Source organism: Diabrotica undecimpunctata, chromosome 3 (genome assembly GCF_040954645.1).
Source record: "Diabrotica undecimpunctata isolate CICGRU chromosome 3, icDiaUnde3, whole genome shotgun sequence".
Classification (NCBI taxonomy): Eukaryota; Metazoa; Arthropoda; class Insecta; order Coleoptera; family Chrysomelidae; genus Diabrotica; species Diabrotica undecimpunctata.
In genome coordinates, this window is record NC_092805.1 from 153818656 (window position 1) to 153836556 (window position 17901).

At 33.8% G+C, this 17901-nt stretch overlaps 1 protein-coding gene across 3 annotated transcripts in view; it reads left to right on the forward strand.

The window, feature by feature from the left end:
* Positions 1-17901, forward strand: part of LOC140437615 (phospholipid-transporting ATPase VD) — a 181842-nt gene that overhangs the window by 28848 nt on the left and 135093 nt on the right. For all 3 annotated transcript variants that reach the window (XM_072527224.1, XM_072527225.1, XM_072527226.1), the window contains exon 2: positions 11100-11510. In XM_072527224.1, coding sequence (XP_072383325.1) covers positions 11107-11510 — 404 coding nt within the window. In that variant the 5' untranslated portion in view covers positions 11100-11106. The remainder of the gene's footprint in view (positions 1-11099; positions 11511-17901) is intronic.

A 17901-nucleotide genomic window follows, 5' to 3' on the forward strand; every position in this document is an offset into this window, starting at 1 on the left:
CTTTCATTCATAATAATTTTTTTTCTATCAACTTCAGTTCTTCTAGATAATGGCGATTCCAATAGTGAAACAACAATGTCCAAACACTCACTATCAACATTACTATTACTGCAACCTGGTAAAGCGTCAGAAGAACTCATTTTTATGTACCTATCAGTTATAAAACGATCTCACTATTCCAAGAACAATTTTAAAAAATCAACCTCGATCGGCCAAACAATTAGTGCAACTAGTAATAACAGATAACAGTGAAAATTGAACTAATGCTCGGCGACAGTATTGCCATATATAATTTGCATACAATCAGGAGATATAGAAATCATGCAAATGTGATTTTTTTTTTGGAATCTTACGAATTTTTTAAAATTTATTTGGGCAACCGTGCACTTGTTTGCAATTGTGTTGTTTGTTTAAAAATATGTTACAATTATAGATTATTTTACATATTTTTTTACCATAATTAAAAAAAAAATTATATTACAATTCGATAATTACGTTACAAGTGACAACGGTGGTCGACGTAGGCCCGATCGTCTGGTGCCTAAACAGCAAGCATAACACGACGATATAAATCGTTGTTCGGCAAATTGCTTAACTTCAAACGCTTTTTGTACGGGTATCTTATGTGAGCTGGGTCGGCCAGTTACGCTCGGGCCTATTAATGATATTTAAAATGCCTGAATACGATTCGATGCTTTCTGTGGTAATATAATAACATAGTTGTTTTAACGGACACTAATGTATTGAGTGATTTAGTACATTTAAAAGTTATTTACATGCATTAACATAATTTTTGAAAATATGTTTTTCCATTTTAAAGCTCTTAAAATTATTGGGTAGGCCCGGCCTATCCTGCCTACTCCCAAAAGCCGCCACTGGTCTCAAGCACACATTGGTCAAACGTCTTGTTTTTCAAATAATTTGTCATGTTGCATTTTTCATACAAAGAAATTCAAAATTAAATATTACCTTATTTGATCAGTAAATACCTGTTTCAACAAATCGCCAAGGTACAAAAGTCTTGCTCAACAAACCACCTAGAAGTCCATTTTTTCTTTCTTCGGAAAGGTACCAGTTGGAACCTATGTCAAACTTTTTAGTTAATCGAAACTCATTATTTAAAAAAGGCACTAATTTGCGGAAAAAGCTATAGATGTATATGGGTTTAATAATAAACATCAACAAATCGAAGTATATGAAAATAAGCACGCAACCACAAATACTACGACCACTTGTTATAGAAAACGACGTCATCGAAGCAGTGAACGGATTTTTATACCTGGGAGCGCTTATTAACACTGAAAATAATAGTACCGCAGAGATAAACCGCAGAATTTGCACGGCCAACAGATGCTATTGTGGGCTCAATCTCCCCCTTAAATCCACAATTATATTGAGAAATACAAAAATAAAACTCTACAAAACAATAATAGGCCCAGTCCTAACATGTGGTTCAGAGACCTTGACTCTAACAAAAAATAATGAAAACATGTTAGGATGTTTCGAAGGAAAACTACTAAGGCGAATCTATGGAGCAGTGAATGACAATGGAGTGTGGAGAAGACGATACAACTTCGAACTTTATAGAATATACCAGGAAGCTAATATCGTAAAACAAATTAAGATAGGACGTCTGAGGTGGATAGGGCATGTATGCGGATGGAACAAAATGACCCAGCTAGAAAAATGCTTCTTGATAGACCCATTGGTCAGAGAAGAAGAGGAAAATCTAGAACAAGGTTCCTTGATAATGTTACGATAATAAATATCATGGCCTATAAAACTGTAAATATATTATGACTAATTCTGTTTTTGTTGTAGTCATTTCGGCGTTTGTTTACCAGAAGCCTCTAGACCCGAATTATGATGAGTCATCCATCTCGAGGGTTCCAAGCAGTTGAAAAACTAGTTTTAGCCGTTGACCGCCTTCTAGTTTATTCGATGGCGTTCCCGTTATTCTTGTCAACACCACCAACAATGTTCGAGTAAATTCATGTCTGCTATAGGGAATTCCGAAACTAACGGAGTTTTATATAAAAAGAGAAATTGTGTTGGGAAGAGAACAGTTAATTTTGAAGACTCGCTCTCGCGATTTAATTATAACGTTCGTATAGATAAATTATGTATTATTAGTCAAATAAATTGTTGTACAGTGGTTTAATAAATTGATATAAATTATCGTGTTTTTTAATAAATTAAAATAAGAACAAATTAATAAATTATAAATTAATAAAGACATAACAATAACATCGATGAAGATATGAGAAATATGGGAATACGTGCTTGGCAGAGAAAGGCGGATGGATAGGTACGACTAGAGAGAAATTCTTGAGGAGGCTAGGACCCACGTTGGGTTGTAAAGCCAGAATGATGATGAAAGTATATATTATGTTCCTTTTCTTGCCACAGTTGTTACCTCCCGTGCCTTCAGGCTAAGATGCAATTTGTATAAGTCCTTAACCTTGGGCTAAATTCAGTAGCGCCTTCAGGGTGCCCTGGGCACCCAGTAGCGCCGTATGTTGGAGAATTAATAAAAAAATAAAAAAATGTGACAATGGCACAAAGTGAAGCATGGTTTATAAAGACCGCTTTACATCTCGAAAGAAAACTTGCTGCAATTTCTTGCACGACTAACTTGCATGCAAGTCTATTGCAAGGTTTTTATGTGGGATTCTCAGTTTGCAACTCGTCTTGCAATGCAATTATGCAATTAATATTGAAATTTTTACCCTTAACCTAAATTATAAACTTTTGTTTTTGTTTTAATTACTTATTGCTGTTTATAACACTATTTAGTAAATTTCGAAATGCCAAGACTATTAAAAATAGCCAACTATAAAGGAAAAAAACAGTAGCAGTGGAAAAATCAAACTTCCTACAAATTCCCCTAGACTTGCATGAAAGCTTGTAGAGAAAATGGCACCAGACCGATTATCTAGAAGTTGCAGGAAATAATCAGCTAACGACTTACTTCTCGTGCCTTTAGGCAACTTTCTTGCGTCTTGCAGGTATAATTGCAAGCTGTAAAACGGACTTAACACACAAAAGGTTTCTTTCTAACCCTCAGTTAGTGTTACCATACCATAGTGTATACCATACCCCAGGTACTCCTTTTATTTCTATAAAATCGAAAGTAGATGAAATAGCGCCTTCTACCTCCTAGTAGCTGTAGTTTATACATGTTTTCTCACGATGACCTTGTTACCAGATGTACATACAATTTCAGTTTGAATTAGGAGTTGCTCAAAGACGATTGGGGTGTGTGATACCCCGGGACACTACTGTTGTAACTTTTAGTTGTTTTGTGTTTTAGAGGTAAATTTACATGATATTTTTGATATTTTTTCGAGATGTACTATGAGTTTAATTTTTCTTTCAGCGATACTGAATTATAGAATATTTATGTCTTACGAACAAAAGCAGGAAAGGTTAAATCGTTTATGGGCGGAGTTTGGCAGCATTTCTGACGATGATAAATCCTTCATTGATAGTGAATCTAAAGAAGAACAAACCGCATTAGAAAGTCAAGAGACAATCATATTGCAAGAATGGCTCAAGGAGCCATTATAGGAGCAAAATGGACCACAATATATTTATCTGCAGGTTTTTACTAACGTTTCGATCTCTATATCCAAAGACCGTTTTCAAAGATATAAATTATAGTTATATTTATTTTATTTGTTTATTATTATATATTTATATAATCTTATATTATTTATTTTCTTTTTTTTTTCTTAACTTTAAAAACGGTCTCTGGAATAGAGATCGAAACGTCAGTAAAATAAACATGTAAATAGATGTATTGTGGCTTATTTCCAACATTCTCTCTAAAAATACGGGATGCCACAAGCAAAAAGCCACAGAAAAATAAATATTACTATAATTTGCATATTTGAAAACGATCTCTTTATATAGAGATCGAAACGTCAGTAAATTAAACATTTCAATTAAATATATTGTTACTTATTCCCAACATTATTTCTAAATGTACAGAACGGCAAGCAAAAAGCCATAGAAAAATAAATATTACTATTACTTGTATATTTGAAAACGATCTCTTTATATAGAGATCAAAACATCAGTAAATTAAACCTATAAATAAATATTTTGTGGCTTATTCCCTACAGTCTCCTAAAAATACAGAATGCCACAAACAAAAAGCTATAAAAAAACAAGTAATTTTGCAGAAAGCTTACTGTTGCCACCCGACTGTCGCGGAAGTTACGCTAAAACGTCTTTTGACTTGACCCGTCCTTAAAGAGTTACACAATGAAATTTTTTTAAAACAAATTTTAAGACAGAGTCCACACCACCCCAAAGGTATCTCTTGTGGCGCGTTACTTTTTTTTAAATGGGTGTTCGCCAAGAGTCATATTGTCCCATTAAATAAAATGAACAAAACACTTAAACAGTATGAAACAAAATAAAATCCTATAAAACAAAATAAAATTCTATAAAAACAAAATAAAAATAATTTTTGATGTAACAAAACATTGTACTATTCTATTTAAACACAAACACTATACACACTTACTATGTTCTCGTTTTTTTTTGTTTTTGGTTTTTTTTATGCTGATGTTCCTACTAAGCTATTAGAAAATATTATTCGCTGTCATTATCTTCACCTGGTGTAATTATAATTGGCTCTAGTAAAACTTCGACATGAGTGTCAAGTTCCCACATACGATGTTCTTCTTTAATTATGTGGCCTATACATTTAGCCCATTTCTCTGGAGTTACATGGAGGATTGCTTGAATTAAAAGTTCCTTAACTTCGTTTGATTTGAATGTTTTGTTATTGCGTGCTACTTCTCCTTTCACTTGCGCCCAGATAAGTTCAATGGGATTAAGTTCGCAATGATAAGGTGGTAGACGCAGAACTTTGAGACCATAACATTTTGCAGTTTCATCCGCAGCATATTTAAGATATTCACTTTTCCTTAACCGTGCAATGTCAAGTAGCTGAATTTTGAGCAGTGATTGACATTTTTCATTTCGCGCATGGTCCTGATTAAGACTCTAGATTAAGAGATATCTTGGGTAAGGACTCATCGTTTTCGAGCTCTTGAGAAATTTTTTTCAGTGTTGGAATTTCACTCCGAAAATAAAAGGAATGAATTTTTCGACGTATAATATTCCTCCATTGTCATCCAAAACAATGCTTTTCCTACCTCTAGTTTTACCTTTTTCTTGCTTTTATGTATTCCGATGTATTTTTAAGTACACGATAAATACAGCTAACGGATACTTTTGTTAAACTGCTACAAATGTCGACCGCTTGGCTAACATTTAATGCCATTTTTCTGCCGACAATTCCTTCATAAACGTTTCGTATCATTACCTTCTCTTCGGACGTTAACATTTTCCGTCTCTTTTGCGGCTTTTCATTTTTGGAATCAACATTAGAATTTTGCTGTCTTCTCTTGGAACAACTCGGTTTTTCGTCCATTGTATTTCAATAATCACAGAATATAACTAAAAATTTACTATAAAACGACAAACTATAACACTCTTATTATCAATAACACGTTTTATCAATACTACAATACAGTATTGATAAAACAGTATTGACAACAATAAGTTTACAAACTTATCACATAAAATATACTCACAAAATGCAACACATGCACTACCCATAGAAACGCCAATGTAAATGAACCATCGGTTATATCTTGATGGGCATTTCTTCGGCGAAAAAATAATAAAAACTAGTTTTACAGCTATGTCTGGGTCGGAATTCTAAATCGGAGTTTCCTCGCTAATTTCAACGTTGCCAAACGATTGAAAAATAATGTTTTAAAATATCGATTTTTATTTTATAAATTTAAATATGTAATGAAACGGAACATATAAATAAAATTTATTTCATTACAATTTTGTGCTTAATTTTTACTATTGAAAAATTCATGTTTTTTGGTATTTTTATGACGGTAATAATCGCTGCGTGGAAGAATACAGGTTTTGTATGACCATAATTACTACTTGTGAACAAGAATTGGCTACACTGTACGACAACTCGTGGTCTGGTCTTCTATAGAGAAGCACAAATAAATATACTACTTTATATATTCTATAATTTCTTATGAGAAAACGCAAATTGCAATTGAGAAAACGGGTAGTTTTCGAGGGCCGCTGTATACATTTAAATTTGAGGATATTCGGCGTTAAAACTATGAAATCACTCTTCTAAATTGAGGATTTCTACATAACTTATTTTTAAAAACGTGTATTTTAATTTCGAAAACGTATTTTTCTCTTGCCAAATTGATCATTCGAAAGAGTTTAAAAATTTATTGCAATAAAATATTTTAAATTTAAATGCAATGTTTTTTAGAATTATTGATATTTTTTTATATTTTGTCATTTTTGTCTACAGATTATATTGTATTCTTTAACGACTGAGTGAGTATGAGGTATAAATATTTAAATTTTTGTTGAAAACCATATTGCACAGATTAAAAATGAACCTTATTCATTCCTATAATAAATAAACAAATCGCAACTATTACAATAAATCAGTGATCGTTAAGCTTCTATTTATAAAACTCGTTTTTACGGATCAGCAATAACTGACCTCGAATTTTTTGTTTTCAAACAGTTCCGCCTTACTTTAAAATATCTGTTAAACCAGTTTCTTTATTTTTAGATTTACGAAATGCCAATCATTTTTATGAGTTATTTAATTGTTTTACTGACCTTTTGACTGTTCTTGAAACGACTCTGGCTTCTCTTTTATTAAATACTCGCACTTAAAAAAGTAAGTGGTCGAGATCTATACAAGGCGAAAAGCTCGGGTTCGTTCGGAAAAATATTCCCATGAGATTTTTTTGCGTAATCACTTTTATGATGAGATACCCCAAAATAAGGATCAAGAGGTCGCCCAGGAAATATTTGATTTTAAATACTTAAGCTGAAGACCAGTAAAATATAGAAAATTGACACCATTTTGCAAAGTTATTTTTGTTAGTTCGTTGCTTAGTTATTGCAAAAAATAACTTCAAAAGTTGATTTTTTGAAAATTATTAATACATTTTCTAAAAATGCACAAAAAACCTTGATTTTGATTGAGAATAAGAACAATTATTCAGCTTAAAAAACTCCAATAAGTTTCACTTAATAGTTATTGCAAAATTTAAATTGTTTATCCCAAAAAGCTTTTATCTACAACGTTATTATGCGTAAATGCTATTAGGTCTACGAATACTGAAAGCACCAGATTAAAGAAAAAGGCTTACTATATGAAATTAAATCATATAACGGGAAACAACATGAGTGATTTGAGGTAGACAAGTCGAAATACTTTGAGCTCCACAACTTTTTACAGTTTTTGAGAAGAAACAGTGTAAATTTAAACAATAAACCGAAATATATAGAAGCAGTGTACAGTGGGTCTGTTAATAGCTGTAAGTACAGTTTCCAAATTGGCAGCAGTTTGATTACAAACATTGTTTTTATATACATACGAAGAACATTATTTATATTATATTCGTATTTATTAATTATTTAAAAAACTAGTTTCAACTCTTGGCATTATCTTGCTAATTGCTAGATCGACTATTTACTTTTAAATAAACAGAGTCGGACCTACCCAAATTAAAATTATTGTAATGAAAGTTCAATTTAAATTTAAAAAAAGGTAGAAGGTTAAATTTGACAAAATGACAGGTAGTACTTCTGACTACAGGTGTCCATCAATTAATCCCGATCAGCAAAACATTACTTATTCTACCATCACTAAGCAACAACCATTAACAAAATTCCCAACAAAAAACCAGGCCATCATTTTACCGTCAGTAGATGAAATAAGAACAGAAGAGTACACCATTGCATTAGGAACTATAGTCCATCCAAAAAATGTACTGTTCTCATCCAAAATGTCAAACGGAAGAATATGCATCTACCTTTCAAGCATACAAGTCGTAGATGATTTTCTAAGTCAACATGGTGAAATTAAAATTGGAGAACATACAATCAAAGCACGTAAACTAATTACACCCGCTAATAGATTAGTTTTATTCAACGTATGTCCATATAATACCCCATGACATAATCGAACAGTCTTTAATAAATCTTGGTTTTAAATTAATGTCTCCGATTTCATTCCTTAGAGCTGGAATACAAGACCCGCAATACAGCCATGTACTTAGTTTTCGAAGACAAGTTTACTTTGCACCTACAGACAATTTTACTGCACCCGACTCCGTCCTAATTGATTGTGAAAATATTTCGTACCGAATTTTTCTTTCCCATAAACTAACTTGTTACAAATGCCACCAAGCTGGTCACGTTTCCTCGGACTGTACCTCAAATCCCTTTTATCCACAAAATACTCAAAAGCCCCAAACGGAGGAAAATTTTCTTCCACAAATACCATCCACTAGCTCCGAACAAAATCAAATTACACATGTAAATGACGAATATCGAAAATAAATGGATGCTCAAGTCAGCACTAATACCGATAATAAAAATAAACGATCTTACTCGGAAGTGTCATCCCTCAACTTGCTCCACTCCTACTGAAACTATACCAACAGAATTCACGAAACCAAAACCAGTGCAAATTAAAGAGAAGAAAAAAATTATCAAAGACAAATCCACTTCAGAAACTACTAATATTGAGTCGTTATTACAACAAGTTCACGGTTCTTCCACCCCAGTAGAACTGGCCCTAGAATACACACAGGATATACACGGGTTGGGACATATGCTAACTGAAATATATCCCATGTTGAACGAAAGAGCAATTAAATCTAGAAGTACAAGAGTCAAGAAAAAACTACTTAGTAAAATAAACCAAGATTTTAGTATTTAGGATGACACCTCTGAAGATACTGACGCATCACAGAAAAATACTTATTCCAACGATATATAATCAGTGGAACATTCAATCCGTATTTACACATATAGAAATGCTACAGCCTTTAATTAAAAAAACACATCCACAAGAAGAAAGAACAACAAAAACTGTGCTATGTTTGTGATATTCCTCTGACAATCGAACACATTATTGTTAGTTGCCCACTCTAACACCTGGAACGACTTCAAAGTGATTTACCAAGTAATCTGAAAAGTGCTGTGAACTCTAGTAAATTTGATAAAGTGACTAACGAAATTGTACAATCTAATATAAAAATAGACTTAAGTTCTCAATTGTAATTAGTTGTTATAAGCAAACATCTGATTTTATGTACAACTCTTCCCCGCCAATACCCTTTCATGGTTGACGCGGTTTACTTAATAAAAAAAATCATATAACGATTAAAAACTATCCTTTTGACATTTCTCATGGTATTTGACATTTATGTTAGACAATATTGACAGATTGAAAATTGATCACGTGGTTTAGTAGCAAAAAATTTTCAATATAATAAATTTCATGAAAAAAGGGAAATCCCTCTTTAAAATTATCGTACGATGATTTTGTACGGTTTTAAAATTGGTCTAACTAAACGACTATGCGTCGATCGACTTCGTTCTTGGTTTTCGTGATAAACCAACAGACTGCTCATGCTCAGTGCTCACAGTTCTTGTTTACAGTTCACAGATAATTTTAGGAATTCAATCAGTCTCAGTGACGATTTTCGTGAAGGCTGTCCTGCCACAGCTGTTGTTCCCGGAAACATTAAAGCTGTGCGCGGCAGGATTGAAGCAGATTGACATAATAGGCTATTGATTATGTTCAAAAAAATAGGGCCAAAAGAAACTACAGAGTTAAAGGTCAATAAAACCCCGAATATGAAAAAACCGCGGAATGCTACCATTTAAAGGGGTGCGTTTTTGAGAAAGAACTTTGGGACCCCAACAAAGATGCAAACAAGTTTGCCCAGGGCTTTCTCCTAAAACCACCCCTCCTAGGATGAAGGGGAAACGGAAAAAATCGATTTACCAAGAATCTGTACGCCGTAGAAAAAAATGTTTCAAATAAAAAATGTAGCTGAGATAATATTGAACAAAAATGTTTATTAGCACTGTTGCTGTAGAATGAATCGTTCTCTCAGAAACAACGCTTGAAGCGACCGGTGATTTTAAATGTGTTACGCGTGCGAAATTATTTATAATATTTAAATAAAAATAAATTAAATTAAACAACGGTAAAAATTCGATAGATTTTGATCAGTGTCGTACTAAATGGCTTTTAAAGATGAAGAGTACAGCTTTCGTATGCAATTTTTACATTTTGTCGTAAATAGCAAAAATCATTAAAAGTAGAAAACTTCGAATAACCGTATCATGCTTAAATTAGTCCTAGAGTCTTCTACAGCAGATCAGTTTAAAGGTAATTATTTTTTCTTTCAATTAAACGGGCCATTGCATATACCTAAAACTGCGTAGAAAAGAGTTATAGAACAATTTTGGCGAAAAACTAGGGAAAATGGTCCAAAAATGGTGTGAGTGGCAAACTTTGAAAACTTGTATCGCGGATACTGTAAGTCCTAACGACATCTACCAAATGTCATTATGAAGAGGAAGGATAAAGGTTTTTTCTGTAAGACAATTCTTATATTTATACCCTCGTGGATTAAAGTTATGTGGCATAAAAGAAAAATCGCGTGTGTTCTTGTTTTTTTTTGCTTCGTTTTTTTAATATATTGTTTTCAAAAAAAAATATTTTTAACTTTAAAAGGTGACATTTCGGTAGGAAATTTAATTTTGAACAATTTTTCTGTAGATGTATATGTACGAAAAGTGCATAGAATTTACTCAAATGCATCGTAGGTAGTGCATAGATACAAATTCACTCGTAATCACTCAAACTCCTAATTATTCAAAAACGCACCCCTTTAAATGGTAGCACTTTGCGGTTTTTTTATATTTAGGGTCCATTGACCATATGAAACAATAAAACCCCTTTAACGTTGTAGTTTGTTTCTAAAGTACATAATCAATATGAATGTGTGCATGAATGAGAATATGCATCAGTTAAATACAAACAATTTTGACTGCTACCCATTCCTCATATATATGTATTGTTACATTCGTGTCATGATCTTCAAAAGATAAGAAAAAGACATCGGAAATATCGTTCCAGTGGTATTCATACATTAATCTTTTTCTATTTTTAATAATCGGCTTTTCTTTATATTTTTCTTTTGTTTCAGATTTAAAATGTCGACTGCCAACAACACCGGGGAAAAATCGACTAGCAACTCTCAATCAGACACGCTAGTGCCTCCTTTGAACGCACAATGTTCAACATACACCTTTCCGGAGCCGAAGCGGTCTCCCGAAACGAGAGGCCACCTTCGTAGCGTCAGCCACGGAGGTGGCACGTCTGTGGGTAGCAACTCGGCAGTTGTAGTAGGCCGATCCGCCCTGAAAGGAGCTCGTGGCCACCAAAGGGCGCTATCTCAAGGACAAATGTTCGATTCGAGTGGCCCGCCTCACAAACCAGGGCATAGTAGGGTTGGATCCAAGACAGATTTCATCTTGCCTCCCGGTCATAAGGAAACCGATGCGACACCAGCACCTAGAGGTTCGATTAAGTCCGGTCATTCTCGTCAGGCTTCCAGGTAAGCAAAAAGTATGATACTAAGGCCAAAGTTACTTTCACGTTGCAACCTTGTCACTTGTAACCTACTACAAGAAATTATATTTCCTGAAAATTACCATACCATATGAGCGTTTGTTTTTGTATTACTATATTGTTCGATAAGCTGCCTTACAATGAAAATAGCATCTGTTCTTGATCAAAATCCAATCTGTATTCGGATATTTCTATTTCATTATGTATTCATGAAGTAGTTTGGGCATTGCATTGTTGAACATCTCCTTTGTTTTTGCAAATAGGTAGCAATGTACTGCTTCCCCATTGGTCTGGCATTTGTCACTTCCACAATTCTATCAAAAAAACCTGTTACTCAACTTGTTCTAATTTATCCCAACTCTGTTTACATTTTGCAGGAGGTATCACCTGGTCCAAGTGGTAGGTATCACCTTTGGAAGTACTTTAGCAACTTCCTTGTTTGTTATTGACCATTGCTGTTACCCGGTTATTGAATTGGTTTTCTGTCAAATTGATAAAAGTTTAGATCCTATATAATCTGACGAAATATTCAAAATAGACTGACGTCGATTGTTGCAAATAAATAATTAAGACCATTTTATATCTTCACTACAGAGTCCTGTAATATACATACTTAAATAGGAGTGTATCAGCTGTTTATTCTCGTATCTAGATAACCTTAACCAACAAAAGTTATTCACGCTTAAAATACTTCGAAACAAGTAGTAATGTTTCACAAGTAGTCACTTTCTTTAAAAAAACTAAAAAATAAAAGTTGGACATGGACAACTCTAATTGGCTAAACAAAAAGCGAAGTAGACTACATAATATCGAATATAAACACATCGTCAAGAATGTCAGTTGTATTAAAAAGTCAGTATGAGAAGTGACCACCTTTTAATCAGAGCCAAAGAAAGTACCAACACCACCATGGAAAAGAATGGGCTATTACATCAGAGACGCCTACGATAGAAGAACTAAACAACATAAAGTAAGGATTTGAGACATTCTGAGCAATAACTTAAGTATGTAGTGTGTGATAGGCGGTGGTGTAATGTACCAGATGTAAACAAATGCAAATTCTTACTTGACTTTTAATGGACTAAACTGCAAATTGATGGTACTAGGGGACAAACCCTATTACCTGACATCTTACATGATTACACTTACACATCACGACCATTTCAGTTGCAAAAATTCCCCCACGGGCTAAGACACTCAATGCTGAATCCTTTGATCGGTGCTTCATTTACTTAGATTCTCATGCCTGTCTTGATTGAAACTTCAATAAAAGGCAATTTGGGCTGAATGAAATAAAGATTAAAATTTTTGTTTATTGTATTCTAAGAGACACTTAAAGTGTTCTTCGAAGATTTTGAGATGCTTATGATAAACTAACGTTCGAATATACAAGACGCCGAGTTAAAACCTTATACAGATTGGAATTTGAAATACGTGAATTATAACTTACAGTATCGTATACTACAAAGAAGCTTGTATATGTCAATATGGACATTTTTTGATAAATATTCTACAGATCAAATCTTTCTTATGCGTCGAGTAATGGCAACGTGCTTGAAATATGATGCAGACCTGAGCATGTTGTTTATAGATATCCATAAAGTATTTGACTGCATGTTAAGAACCAAACTGGTAGGCGTAATGCAAATTGTTTTGGGATAGTCATGAAACTCATAAGACTTGTGGCGGTTACTTTGGAAGGTTCTCAGGGGAAGTACGTGGGACAGTCAGTTAGACCATTTTTGGTACACACGGGAGGGCGGCAGGGGATTTTCTTTGTGGTGACAGTAAACGAACTGAGGCTAAATGAAACGGTTGTAAGTAAGTAAAAACGCAGACGACAGACCTTTTATCGCTAAAGAAAATGCCTTTTGATATTAAAGGAAAGAGTAATCGATTATCTTAAAAAATAAACCAGAAACTTAAATACTTGGGAATATCTGTTGATCAATCTAGACGAAACTCTTTCCTTACCGGAGATTTTTTACTTTGAAAGAGTTATCAGAGAAACTAAAATTATATACAAAACTTTGCTAAGATCAGTTGTCAACTTCGTTATTTAATTTTGGTGCATAACAAAGATGAGCAAATGATGAAGAAGCAGTCATGTTGCAACAAAGCTTTTAGCATAATCTAGAGCTGTCAATTCTGAATGGTACAAAATCATGTGTTTACCTCGGTGAAAACAAACAAGCGCTTTCAGATAATTCAAGACAGTTGTCAAACATGTCAAAAACTTTAAAAATCGAATTAAGGAGTCCAAGTCCTAATTTGCTACCAAATAAGATCTCATTATTTTCGAAACTCGAGAATAAATTGCGTGGACAACTATTTCCATTGGCAGAAGAATCAGTTGATGTATTTAAAAACCCTGTTTTGTGGAGTCTCTTGGCAAGTGCTTCGAACGCATGCAAAAGTTATAGATCATGAAAGAGAATTTTTTAAAAACAATTGAATCATTTTCAATGATAAATACCATTTATTATTGGCTAAAAATATAAATAATGTCTGTTCTAATAATGAAATTCAATCAAGTGAAGGTATCTTCAAATCTAACATTATTTTGTACATTAAAATAGAACGAAAAAGTAATTTGACAGGTACTGTAGTATGTTGCCACTTAAAAAAGTTTTTTATGAGCCTTCAATCGTTTTTTATTTATTCTGGAATTACGAATAAAAAAATAATTTTAAATTCGCACTTTCGCACATTCAATAATAAAAAATTAATATCAGTTAATGTATTTTTCTATTTTTATTCAATCCATTCATTATCTAAATGCTTTAAGGGGATAAACTCATAATCGTGGAATTATTTTAATCTGATTATCTTTTTTTTTCATTATATAAAATACCATAAATCTAGGGCAATAAACCATTGTCCTTCATATTTTTTTCTGGTTCAATTGCCATGGAATTTATATATTAGAAAAGAGACTTAATGTAGCAAATAATTACGATAATGATACAATTACTAATAGTTGGCAATTAATCATTTAAGGAAATAAACGATTAGCTTGATATTCGAAAAGTCATTGGTATCATGATATCTTTATATGATTTATAAATTGCAATATTTCTTGAGTGTCTTAACCCATTAGTGCGCAGAACTTTTTTTAGGTGATCATTTATGACATTTCGAAAACATGTTAAAATGGCCTTGAAAGAGTGTCTACTCTTCATATGTCTTATTTTCTGATATATAAGCCATTACTATATGGTAGCGCTGGACATTTGCATTATTGCACATTGCAACTATTGCAACCATTATTTTCTAATATGATTCAGAAGACAGGAATATAGAGTAGAACTTCTTCTTCTTCCTCTTTATAAGCAATTCTGCTTGTTCATTGGCGGATTAATACCTCTATGGAAGGTTGTCACTCCATTTTTTGAGCGGTCGTCCGATACTTCTTCTGCCGATTGGTGACTTATCTCTTGCTATTTTGACGCTCCGTTCGGCTCGCGGAGATAAGAATACGGCCGAGGTCAGAAGGCCCTGCCTGTCGTAAGAGGCGACTAATGGGTAGTAATCGAGAGGTGGTTAGCCGTCGCTTGAGGTGTCGGGTCTGTAGAAACGCACTTGAGGCACTTAGGCGTCGCGGTCACCGGTCTACACTCCTAGTATCCGAGACGAGACTCTTGTGGGACCACTCTACTATCATTCCAAAAGAACAAGGTGAGGTTGAACGAGCTGAGCCCGAACGCACCTCTTTTGGCCTTATACCACCATTAGGGGCGCCAATGTCTCGGCACGTAACCACCTGGAAATTTAAGAGTGGTAGAGGAGAGATCCTCGTCGGCGACCTGTGTACGTGCGAGGTGGAAATCCCTCTGCCTGCGTCACCTATCCGCCCGTGGGAGGGGATAACGAATGGGTGAGGTAATCGCAACACAGGTACTACGGGGAGGGTGGAGCCCCGCGATGCGTATGCAACACGCCACCCTCATTTTGGTGTCAAACTCGTAGGGACAGTGGAGGCGCTAACGGTCGTATGCCGAAAGGCCAGGTAGACCAGGGTCCTGCCAGTTTTTATAATTGGAGGGCACAAAGCAAAGCTATGCTATTTTAACGACACGGGTCTCCTCCATTCTGCTTATGGGGTTATTCCATTCTTTTTTTTATTTTGTGTCCATTCATTTACACACCGTACGTTACATTTTCTTCTAATGTCTTCACTTCTTTTTCGATCTCTCAGCGTATTTCCTGTAATTACAGTACTCTCATCTCTGCTGTTTCCAGTAGCCTTTGCGTTGTGGCGGTGTCGGGTCTTGTTGCTGAGGCATATGTCATTATTGGTCTTACGCTGGCTTTATAAATTCTTGATTTCATCTCAGTGTTAATGTGTCTGTTTCCCCATATAGTGTTATTAAGGCATCTGTAGCAAAATACTGGGGTGTGTAGGAGGAGAGAGGTATAAGAAGAGTGGTCTATATATATGGGATAAAATAGATAACAATTAAGTAAAGAAGTATGAAAAAAAATATTGAACGGAATGTGGCTAGGCTAGCAATGTAGGCAAGAGAATGACCACTAGAAACTCAAGGATGGATACGGCCAATTTGCATGCCTTTTAAAGACAGTAAATCAGGAAAATATGTATGATGGATAGAAAAGAAGATATGAAAAATAAATAGATGTAATGAAAATTAACAAAGAAAACAAATTGAGGGCGCCAGAAGAGGGATAATACTCTAAAAAGAGTAACAGTCACTCTTCCAGGTATCGTATACTGCTAATATTAATTAAAGTTGATTTAATAAACAAAAATGCTGTAAATGTAAAAAGGTAAGGAAATATTAATAAAAAATTATATGCAAAACAAATTCAAGTTTATTAAATATAACTTCTTAGATTCTGACAATCTCTAAGTTACCAAAAAGTATATGAAAATTTCACAATATAATATTTAAAAAAAAATGTTGAAAACAACTATAATAAAAAGTGGAAAATTACACAGAATAACTCTGATATAGAGTGTACAACCCACATCTAGGTTAAAAAACAACCTTAAACAAAATAATGCTAACGTTGGAAGAACGTATAGCCAAGTAAATATATCAAACTTACCTAAAATATGACCAACAATATTGTTAAATAACTCTAAATTCAAATATAATAAATAAGTAATATATATAAATGGGAACAAGCCAAATTAAACAATTAAAACGGTATATTATCCTGAAGGGATAATAACCAGAGTTAATAACGCAAGATGAAATATAAAAAATTAGTTAAGTAGACAAATAATGAAATAATTAAAGTTAATAATGAAATAATTAAAGTTAATAAAGAAATAAATGGTTAATACAAAAAACAATGGAAGATAATCTCTGGGTAGAATTTGAGCTCAAACTTACCGATACCTTACACCAAGGGGAGTTATATTAATTAATATATATATATATATATATATGTTATAAAAAAACTATAACTAGTGAAACAAGATATATATATATAGTTCTGAATCAAAAACCAACTGTCCTCCTAGGTGAAACAGTTGTCTGGAAGGATACTCCCGAATGGCTTCGGTGTCCCAGCGAAGTCCTCCTTGAGGTCCGAAATTAGCACGGAGCTGGTGCTAATTGGCTCAGTTCCGATGATGACTGTCCTGCCCTATCTCTAGGTGCAGGCTGGAGAAAAAATGAGGGTGGAGTAGACAATACTCCCTGGCTTGTCCCAAATGACCCTGATTCTAATAGAGTTGAAGTGGTACTCTCCCTCGGATGTTCTGAGGGAAATTTATAATTCCATGGTAGGTGGCTGAAAACAATTCCCCGTTACTTCCAATCTCAATATTGATAAAAAGAAATCAAAGAAGAAGTGAGGAAAGTTTCTTTCAGCATAAGAAACCGGAGCAAAAAGATAATTATGGTAGATAAAAAAACCATCCAATCGGATGTAGCGTGACCTTGCTTCACATAGAGTAAAAATATAATGGCCTTGGACAAAATACTATATTAAAATATGAAATAATGAATCTGAATAATAGGATATAGATAAAATACTCTAATGTTTATAATATAAAAAAAATTATTATTTACCAGATAGCTACTTAATTCTGTGCTAGAAATCTCACTTCAACTTCCCGAGTTTGCGAAAACACCGTCAATTAAATTGATTACGGTTATACTTAGAATATTTAACTTCTTGAAGTGAAGGAAATTCTATGCATTAATTGGATTTTCTTTCGCTAACTGCCACTTATGTATGTACCACTTCAAACTCCCGATCAAAAGTGAATTTTAATTCACAGTTTCTTAACCAAGAAGAGCCAAATTCCACTCCCCCCTAATCTCCTGTCATCTCTCTGGTCCGCAATGGTACCAAATTAGAACAGAGTGACAACTTAAATTATTAACAATACACACTTAATG